This window comes from Trachymyrmex septentrionalis, unplaced genomic scaffold, assembly GCF_001594115.1.
Source record: "Trachymyrmex septentrionalis isolate Tsep2-gDNA-1 unplaced genomic scaffold, Tsep1.0 scaffold243, whole genome shotgun sequence".
Classification (NCBI taxonomy): domain Eukaryota; kingdom Metazoa; phylum Arthropoda; class Insecta; order Hymenoptera; family Formicidae; genus Trachymyrmex; species Trachymyrmex septentrionalis.
Genome location: NW_017305401.1, coordinates 153,155 through 163,628, shown reverse-complemented (window position 1 = coordinate 163,628; position 10,474 = coordinate 153,155). Strand labels below are relative to the sequence as shown.

Here is a 10,474-nt window from a genome sequence, read left to right as displayed (position 1 = left end):
TATATATATATGTATTTTTTTATTTATATACGCGCGTCATATACCTATATACGTGGGCGCGCATTCTGCGTGTGCGTGTAAGTCAACGTAGTAAAAAAAAATCAGTCTTACAATCAGTCTTACACCGCTAATTGTTAAAAGTGTCGTTTGCGTCCGCCTATGACTATTTACAAATTGTATGAATAAAACGAACAAGGAGAAAGATCAAAATCACAAGTGAGATAATGGAGTTTCACGCACTAATAATGGACTCTTTTACGCAACATGGTGATGGCTGATAATAAACGGTATAAAATCAACACTAATAATTAAAGCGCCACGTTCACGTAAGATTAATCAACGTAAAGATTAATCAACGTATTAAGGCACGTATTAAGAGAAAAAAACCTCACGACGCATGTATCGTATTTAAAAGACGCGCATACAGGCGCGTTGATGCTTCGAAATGCGCTCAGCAGACACACACACATGGATTAAAATGGATATACCGATTATATAAAATGTATTCTCGCATCAATGCTGCATAATATACTCTGATAAACTAATCGGTTTTTTTTTTTAAACAACGTACTCGTATCCGTACATACGTGGATACGTGTAATATTTCCTTAATTAATTATATCCTATATCCTTTCCTCATTTACAAGATATCCCAGTTTGATTTGCAAATAGATATTTTGGAAAAGAGAATACAACGTAGAAACATATGTTAAATGAGCCGAAGGAAGAGATGAAACGTATCAGGATAAAAAGAAAAAGGAAAAGAAAGATTCGCGGTTAATGAAAATTCTTTTACGTGAAAATAGGATATTGTCAAAATAGGATATCTAATAGTATATTTCTGGCATCGATCGAATATCTAATTAGTGCACTCGTTACAGTTACTCGTTCTTGATAATGTAAAATTTATTAAAGCCTAACAATAACGTGTCTTATTTGCTATAGTTGTACAAGTATACTCTGCGGTATAAAAAATAATAATGCGCAGCGATAACAATGACTAAAATAATGTAATATACGCACTCTTAAATAAAACATTTGTTTAATTAAAATAATATTAGGCTTCCAGTTGCCTTATGTAATACATTAATGTTATCTTGCTTTGTTTCGCATATACATTCTGTAAATATCTTCTCTATAAAAATTTTATTATGGTAAACATGGAATGACTTATATATTGAGGTAGAAATCCTCCAAGTAACTTTGGTCTGCGTAGAGAGGCAAAGCATCGGCGGAAAGTTATTAAGCGTTCACCTTCCTGTTTTTTTTTTTATGCGCATTTAGCACTCTTTGAATGCAACCGTACATTTTACAATGCGTTTTTAATTAAACGTAATTTGTTTATCCATCTTCTATTCTCAAAAAAATATATATGTTTCGAGAAGTAAAAGTAAATAAATTAAATCACGAAATTAAAAAAAAAATGCATCGAAACTAATGCAAAGTTAGCGCGTTTTAAAAATAGAAATATATGTCATGTACGCAAAATGCTAAACAATTGTAAATTAATAATTTGAGTATTTTATATTTCGTGTTTCGAAGATCACTGTAAAATGTAAACATACATTTGTGCATTCTTCAATATTTTCCGTATTGCAGATATAATACAGAAAGCTTGTATCTTTATTTAATTGCAAATTGAAACTTTCTCGATACTTTGCCTCAATTAAGTTTGAGTATTTCAATCGGTGGTATACGTTGATATTTCAAGTCTGCGTTTTATCAGTCTTATGTTAATGAACACGTAGTTTACAAGAGGTAGTTCGTTATTATCATTACTGTCGATGATATCGATTTGAGCAATATTGCAATCGTCTCCCGGAGTTGTAGTTTAGTAACGATCAAATACAACGACAAAGTACTTACAATGCTAACAAATTAACAGCGATATTTATTAATAATACAATATAAAATAATACAAAGTTTGCAATGAAATGATAAATCAGCAAATATGCAAGTAATTTATCATCCGGAAAGTGTTAATGTTTCCATGCTTATTACTTATTACTTATTACTGGCACGTTATTATTATAGAATATCTCCCATCATTTTTATTTCATTTACGTTGACACAATAGTGAGGGGAGAAAAGGACACTTTATACGTAGCGTAATAGTAGGAGATTCCATTTATGAATCTTGTATTATTTCGCTGTCAATTTGTTAAAGTTTTAATCCTACTACGGTAAATATCCGCACAAATGAATATGTCGCAAGACAAAAAAGATATCTCCAAACGTTGCGCGGTATAGTACCATTGCACGATGTATTTGTCTTATCTAACCTTAGAAATATTTTTGAGTAAAGTTTTTCAAAATATTTGTACCATATTTTTTGTTTAAATTTTATATCTTCTCTACGCATTCCTTTCTATCGTCGTCATTGTTAGCGTTGAAACCGATCAGTTTTCGACGATTAGTGAGCGACACGTTCTTTTGTACAATTCATTGTTTTATTAAACCGTAATTCGCGTTAAATTTTAAATCTTGGATAAATATACTTTAGGTTAGTTCTAAATTATATGCAAAATTGCGAATCACGCACAACGAATCAATAATTAAAATAATTTGCAATAATTAACAATTTTATCATTATTTTAGTAATTTAATCTTTTAAGATAATTATGATGATTATTTGGATCTATTTTCAAATATATTTCGAATAAGTTTAAACAGGAATAAATACATTTACGTTTGTCTATCGTATCAAAATGTATATCCAAAGAATTTACGGACATACGTATAAAACGTTCCGGTAAAATGTTGCGCTAGCTTTTCATCAACACATTCGAGAAGAATATTGCAGTAAATTGATGTCAATTACGTCCGCGTTAATTTCGTGCTCGTTTGCTTGCCGACATGATTTGATTGCCAGTAGAAATCGAGCAGAATTTGTCATTTCGTTAAATTCATAAAAATAGAATATGTCATTTATATGATTACAGAATGAAAGATATTGCTCGGTTTCTGCGGTCAATCAGTCATCATATTCATATTCTGCATTTTGTTCCGTTCTACTGATCAAATTTGTGGTGGACACTCTGCAAAATCTATTTTCGACCATCCGGAATGAAAACGTACACTCGGTAAAGAAATGCGATAAAGGAAATTCTGTTGCAATTATAAAAAACAATATACGAGAAGATGGAGTAATAAGGAGCTCAATGTCAAAATAGATTTAATGTAATTTGTTAGAGAAATAGAAATTAGAAAAATTGAGGAAATAATACAAAAACGGCTACTTTAAGAGACGCCTCGATTAGACGTCTTTCTCGGACATTTGATTTTACGAAGTCATATTGGGTGGTCCAGAAAGTCCGTGCGGATTTTTTCATTGATTTTTCAAAAGTTTTTTTATTTGTTGCGAAATTTTCGTTACAATTATATCATTCGCTAGAGCAAAGTTTCAGCTTTAAGAATCTGTTTTTTAAATTGCGATATGATGATTTTTATCGGAGTTATGAGCAATCGAAATCAGAATGCTTCTTTACTTAACTCGCGAATAACTCAGAAACAAAAAATTATAGGAACATTTTTAAAAAATGATTTTGTAGGGAAAGCTTTAAGTTTTCACGATGGGTAGTCGAAAATTTTCGTAAATTTTTTTTGGGCACGTGAGAGACCCCCAAAGTGAAAAGAAAATTTTTTATCTTTTTCAGCTCGTAGTTTTTGGTATGTAAAAATTATCAAACTCATATAAACTTAAAAAATGTGATAAGCTTTTAAAAGTAGAGATTTCAAGCTTTAAAACCCTTTTTTTTAATTTAAATTTCGTTCATTTTGTGACGAAGGTATCGTATATACAATTTTTCATTGTAAAATCCGCACGGACTTTCCGGACCACCCAATATATGGAAGTTTAGTATGAAAAAAAAAAAATCGTAAAAGATGTAATATTTAAAACAAGAACAAATTTAACTCTGTTTTAATGAAATTGAGCTTGCTGCAAATCAAACTACTCGTACCTTATTATCTTCCATCACTGGACTGTAAAAGTTAACTATAATCGCAACAGTCGTTACTGTCCAATCCTGTTTCCTGCGCCTCGTCTTTAATCGTGGTCGATGTAGTGGATGGCGGTACTATCACTGGAACGTCGGATTTGCGACTCACCGACAAGTCCTCTACTTCGTCCAGGTTCTGCTGCTGCTGCTGCTGCTGTCTTTGCTTAGCGCAACGTATCACCGGACTCGAACTGCAACGGGCCATCGAGTCTGGTATCGAGTCACCGCGGTCTCGAGATGAGTCCTTCGCCTTTGCGTATGTGGCGTCGAAAATCGCTGCACTCGTGCCGGCTAGACCCTCGGGGGCGTTGACGTTGCTTTCGTTCTCATTTTCGGAGAGGGCATTGGCACTGCTGGCATTGTTGTCATAAAGAGCGCCGTTCACGTTGGCGCCGATTCCGTAAGGGAAACAAGCGCCGCTTCCACCGTTACTCGCTGAGCGCTTGAATGGGCGGGACGTAGGGATCCCCAGCTTTTTCACTTTATCATAAAGGGTACGCGACGGCACGCCGTATTTTCGCGCAGCCTGAACGGCGCTCATACCTTTTCTCACTGCCTCGATCGCCGCGCTGATGTCATCACGAGTGTATTGCTTATAGCGTTTCCATTCGGGTTTCGGCTGAACGCAATCCGCGGCAGCTGCAAATGAATTAATCAAATTAATATTGATTAGCGGCCAATAACTTATTAAACCAATAACTTAACGAGGATCTCGCCGTTAAACGAGGAGAGTTAGTCGTATAAAAAAAAATTTTTCAAGAAATTAATGTATGAAATTTCACTACTGAACATGATCGAGAACATATCAAGAAATTCCCTTATAATCTAAAAGAGAACGAATATAAATAGCAGAATAATTGTATGAACTCTAATATCATGGGGAATAGTTACGGAAAGGTTTAAAATTTATATTATTCAAACTGAAGAAGTTTCTGTGTGAGCAGAAACGTATATATTCATTTTTATCACTTATATCTCATTAAATATGGAAACCTTTTATTATTGTAAATCCAGGAATTGCTTGATTATTGAGTTATATTAATTTGATTTACTGTGCATATTTTCGAACATTATTATACTTAATGGTTTAAAATTAATATTGTTATAATATCTATTTATTTAAAAAATTATGAAAGCAATAATATAATATTATTTTTTTTATTTTATATTATATTTTCTATATATAAAAATATAATCAAATATAAATAAAGATCGAATTTTTATAACAGAGAATTTGTTCTCGTACCAAGTCACGATCTCTTCCGTTGCGGCAAATTTTGTAGTAAAAATATGCATACTGTATAAATATAATCTATTATAATAATATTAATATTTTACTAAGAAAGTAGTTTTTCATTTACATGTGATTATTAAACCTTCGCAAACCAGGTGGAAAATCAATATGGATCATACGTGGGTGTATCTCATACTATATGCTCTTGATAAATATATTATAATTTAGTATGATTCGGTAACATCATACTCTTCAGTTGTACAAAACCGGCAACATGCGCGCGTACTTTAAAAAAAAAGAATTATAGAAATTTATCTTGCTTGGAGGGGTAGGTCACACCCCACCTGATTCGCGAAGGGTTAAAGTGTGTCCTTTACCTTGAATATTACTAGTAGTTCCACGTGAGTGGCCATTTTGTGCATACGACGTAGAGGATAATAAATTCGTCAATTCATTAAGACGTTGTAGATAATGTAAAGCAGACAACTTTAAATAATCAGTGCTTTCGTGACATAAAACTCCTGCGATATTTGAGTTGCTATTGCTACCTGAATTCCTTGCGGTATCTGGATAAGACTGCGGAGACGGTTGTCTCTCGTCTTCATCTGCGTAGGAGGCATCGGCATGGACCGTCGTTTCACCGTGTGCCAGGTCGTTGCTGCGGCGATTATCGCTGTCGTTTGTGGATCCATTGCTGTTTGCGTTGCGGTAGCTGACTGGTTCATGGCTGTCTGGTTGCAACAGCGGCAGAACTGCCTGCGAACTGTCAACGTGAGCCTGGCCAAGTACCGTGCGCAATATCGGCGTGTCGTTATTTATCAGCAGGCCTGACGGTGGCTGCGGCAACTTCCGGCGTTTGATGAACGGCGAGGTTTCAATAACGTTATCGTAGGATCCGCCACTGTTGCCGCTGCCACCGCCAAGAATCGAGGATAGCGACTTTGGAAGCACGGGATGACCCGTGGAATGTAACAACGGCCACGTTGGTAATGAACTTGCCAGGTGACTCGAATCGCGGGCGTCCGAGGCCGAGTTCCCGTAAAGGGAGTAGTAAGACGGCGGCGACGAGTGGCTGGCGCCGCCGCCACCACCGGTGCTGGTGCTGGTACTGATATCGGGTGGCGGCGACACCGACGTACCCTCGGAGCGAAGATCGTGAGGCGTATTCGACGTATTGCTACCGTGCTCCTCAACCAGCCCTTTTACCTTCAGTACTTGCGCGATCTTCAGCAGATCGGGTAACTGTTCATGCGCGACGTTCACCTCGCCGCGATACATGTACTCTAGTATCGCCTTTATCTCCGGCATTCCAACATCTTTAAGGACGATTATCGGATGGTGATTATAGCTTGACAGTTGGTGAAATAAAGTCTGGAAATACGTCGAGCACGCAGCCAGCACGATCTTGTGACACTTGACCGTCCTGCCGTCTTCGACGGCGAGGGTGACGTCGGTGAACGCCGCGTTGTGCAGCAACTCCTCGAAGCTGTTCAGCAGGTTCGAGCGATGATTGTTCCATCGGAGGCAGTATTGTTGCGAGGCAGACATGATGTCCATGGCTGTTTATCTGCCAGCGTGCAATCTATGGCAAACACGGTCCTGTTCAAAGAAAGACTGCTAGCTCGACTGACTCGTTCGAGCGACGAGATCGAAATGTTGGTTACGCATGTAATGCCCCCCCCCCCTCCGCCCTAACGCCCTTAGAGTTTCCTGCTGATGACGCATTCATTTGACAAATATCCGAAAAAATTCTAGAAACTATTGAATTTATCTAGTGATAAGGGCCTGTGCGAGGGATCAAAGGTCATAATTGCATCTAATGTGCGCATTATTATACAGTTTGTCATTTGCATTGTAGCAACGTTCTTTCTTTTTGCTACTAAAAATTAAATCGACAAAAGTTCCATTCCTATCGATGTCAACAGGAAGAGTATCAACAATATTTCAAATAAGATTGAAACTGAAACAATTTCGGTATCGATCTTATTGCAAATAGAAATAATATCGGGAATAACGAAATTGTATGAAATTTACTATTTTTACAAAAAGAAAAAAATTGAGCTCGCACTTACCGAGATATTTACGCTATCACACAATTTTTTTACATCTCGTTAATTTTGTTAAATTAACTAATTAAAAAATTTACGAACCTTTCCTTGTGTCTTTAACACAATCCATATCCGAAAGAATTTATAAAATAGTTAATTTCTATGTTATTTAGAAATACTTATGATAGATGATTTCGCAATATTGAAATAGGTCTACATTTCGAACACGATCTATTATATATGATTACGACATACAAAGTTTGACCGTTAAATGTCTGCGATAAACAGATAAAGTACTCTCATTTTTTTCTTTTATGCCATCCCTTGTTAATCTTTGGTTGAGAATCCAAAAACTCATTGTCATCCTCCAGACTGTTTTCGAAAGTAAGCAAAGATTACATATCTTAAGGTCCGAATACGATTAGAAAAAGACTTTCGAGCACGAATACAGCTAACGCTGTACAAACTAGAAAAAAAATGACCATAATGATAAGGATATGATAAGACGATGTCTAGACAGATGTCGCCAAATATTTAAATTATGTATATTCAAAAAGCATTTTATCTTATTCAAAAGTTGTATATTTAAACTTTAGTAATGCTATGTATAGAAATTTTTCCAATAATTATATTTTAATATTATATAAAATATATAGTATAATAAAAGTTTCCTGTTTCGCTTTAGAATTATATTACCAAAATAGTATTAATATATTATAATGATACTCTATAATATTAATACGTATTGTAACATTACATTGAGCTGTCGACGTTAATAAAGGCGGATATAAAATTGAATATCGCAGATGAAATTGTAATGCAGTCCCTAAGAATTGCGCGTCAATTCTTGTGAAATTTCATTATTTTCGTACACATTGTAGAGATATATACGAGCATAAAAAAAATCTAAATGGTGACATTTGCTTGAACCATTGTCTTCTTTAACCCTTGCCGTCGGCATTCATAGCAAAAAACTTGTTATTATAAAACTCTCGAGACAAAATGAGCGTGAAAAAAAGATTGTCCAGTGACCTACCTAACCATTACTTTCTCTTAACCCTTTCTTTCTTTCTTAAATTTTACAAAAAAATAGCCAAACTACCAGATTACAAATCATGCAGCAACCGACTTCTATCCCCTGTCAATCTTACTGCCAAAGAGTTATAAAAATATTTTCGTACTTTTGTGTAAAATTGATAGAAGCAGCGTTTTCGTTAAAGATTTTTCGTTAAAATTTCACAATTTGTTCCATTTTAACCGATAATGACAAATTTGACATAAATGATGAAAAAAAATGTCTTTATATTATTTTTGTTAACTTTACTTTTGCTATTTATACTTTTACAGTTCATCTTTAATTATTTCTTCATTATTCATTTTTCACATTTTAATGTCGAATATACATAAATATGGAATTTCTATACCGTGAGTTCAACATTTTAAATTTATCAGATGTATCATTTTCCCGCTTCTATTTTTCCCTTCCCAAATATATATAATTGCGAGTATTAAGATAATAAAAGAAAATAAAACGATCGATGTTTCGTGAACTGGGGTGAAATCGCTCCGCGAGGGAAAGTCAGTCGATATTTGCATTTCTCGCTTAGGGTGAGTCACGCGCGCTCTCACCGACTTATTAGTCGACCCAGTAGGAATTAGAAGCAAGCAAATGATAAGAAAAGAGATAAGGAGGAAATCTCACGAACTGGGAAATGTTGCGTACGTGGAACCGTACGACTATGATTAATAATGCCAGCGAACTATTTTGACGTTTTAATCTGGTCGACAAATGCAAATTATTCTCGACCGATTTATTCGCTAAACTTGCAAAAACGGATGCGCGAGGCGCAGAGAGATAAAAGCAAAATCATCAGCCACAAACGTTGGATTTAAAAAAACGAAAGTCGGATGAGATCTATCAATGATCCAATAATTTCTCACTTTACGTAGAAAAGAAAAAAAAAACTTTTCGTAGACAGCGATAAGTATAAGTGCAGCGCAGAGATGTCTAGAAAAATAAGCGACAGTAAGCTTATTGTTAATGGTAAAGGTAAACGATAAGGAAAAAAATCTTCAATTGCCGATTACTCTTATTTCTTTTAAACGTCTCAAGGCTCTTTTACGTGTCTGTTTTTTTTTTCATATATACAATCGCGTTTTAAATTACGGAAAAACAACGTTTAAACGCTCCCAATACCACTTTGCACTTAATAAGCAAAAAGCGAATGCGAATTAGTTTCACCTTATCTTGTAAGCGGAGGAGAAGAAAGTGCGTTGAACTTACTTACAGTGATTTTGGTAGACGGCTTCTCTCGCGACAGCGAAACGTTGTGGACGGCGATCTAATAAAAGTACAGCTGTCAAAGAGATGCAGATTGAAGAAGTAGTGTTCCTCTCTTATGGGTCTCTCGTGAGTCTCTGGATGATCTCTCGGGTACAAAGCGCGAATCATCAAGACACGACGGGCCAAGGCGACTTACGGGGACTTCGTTATCAATATATCCCATGTACGATCTTCCTTTCCCCTTCCCCCTTCTCTTTTTAATCTAGGGTCTAGTGCACAAAATGTGTGCACTTCGGACGCGCTTACGAAGTTACCTCCTCTCTTCTTCGTTCTCCCCCTCTCTCTCTCTCGCGCTCCTATCTACCTATGTGTATATAACGCGTACACGCCTCATGTGCTGGACATGCCGTATCGGAAAGACGTGCAAGAGGAAAAAAAAAGGGAAAAAAAAAGACACACATATATATATATATACACACATACGCGCACACGCACGCACACGCACACACATACAATCGTACACGCACTCCTTACTTTACGCACCCTTATTTCACTTCACCCCGCCCCCCGTTGTTGATTGCACAAACGTGGAGAACCATGCGGCAACCGGAAATATAATCTCCACGTTCTCCAATATGTAGGGAAGGACTTTGTCCGTCGCGACACCACGGAATCAGAAATCTACCACGCGTCCTGCCTGTTCGACGACCACTGACGCTTCCCTGCCGCTGTGTCGTGAGGATAAAACTTGCCTGCCCCTCACACAACAGTAGTCGGCTAGTCGGTAGAACTAAATTCATCACGTCTGTGAACTTCTTCCTTCTTCGTGTGCGTTAGTGAGGGCATCAAATTCAGTGGCGTAACCTTCAGTGGCTACGAGTTAGTTCAGGATCATGGATCAGGATGG

The 10,474-nt window shown here is 36.3% G+C and overlaps 1 protein-coding gene across 1 annotated transcript; it reads right to left on the bottom strand.

Annotated features, from left to right (window-relative positions):
* Window positions 1-3,949: 3,949 nt before the first annotated feature.
* Window positions 3,950-9,613, bottom strand: LOC108748815 (broad-complex core protein isoforms 1/2/3/4/5-like). Its single transcript, XM_018487180.1, has 3 exons — window positions 9,572-9,613; window positions 5,784-6,817; window positions 3,950-4,640 (listed from the first exon to the last, which is right to left on the bottom strand). Exons 2-3 carry the CDS (start codon window positions 6,790-6,792, stop codon window positions 3,994-3,996), a joined length of 1,656 nt encoding a protein of 551 aa, XP_018342682.1. The 5' UTR covers window positions 6,793-6,817; window positions 9,572-9,613; the 3' UTR covers window positions 3,950-3,993.
* Window positions 9,614-10,474: the final 861 nt, after the last annotated feature.

Bases quoted from the DNA above. Each gene is read 5' to 3' on its own strand.
- LOC108748815 (XM_018487180.1), bottom strand. From the start codon at position 6,792: ATGGACATCATGTCTGCCTCGCAACAATACTGCCTCCGATGGAACAAT. The intron at 4,641-5,783 runs GTAGCAATAGCA...ATTCATTTGCAG, and splicing joins AGATACCGCAAGGAATTCAG to CTGCCGCGGATTGCGTTCAG.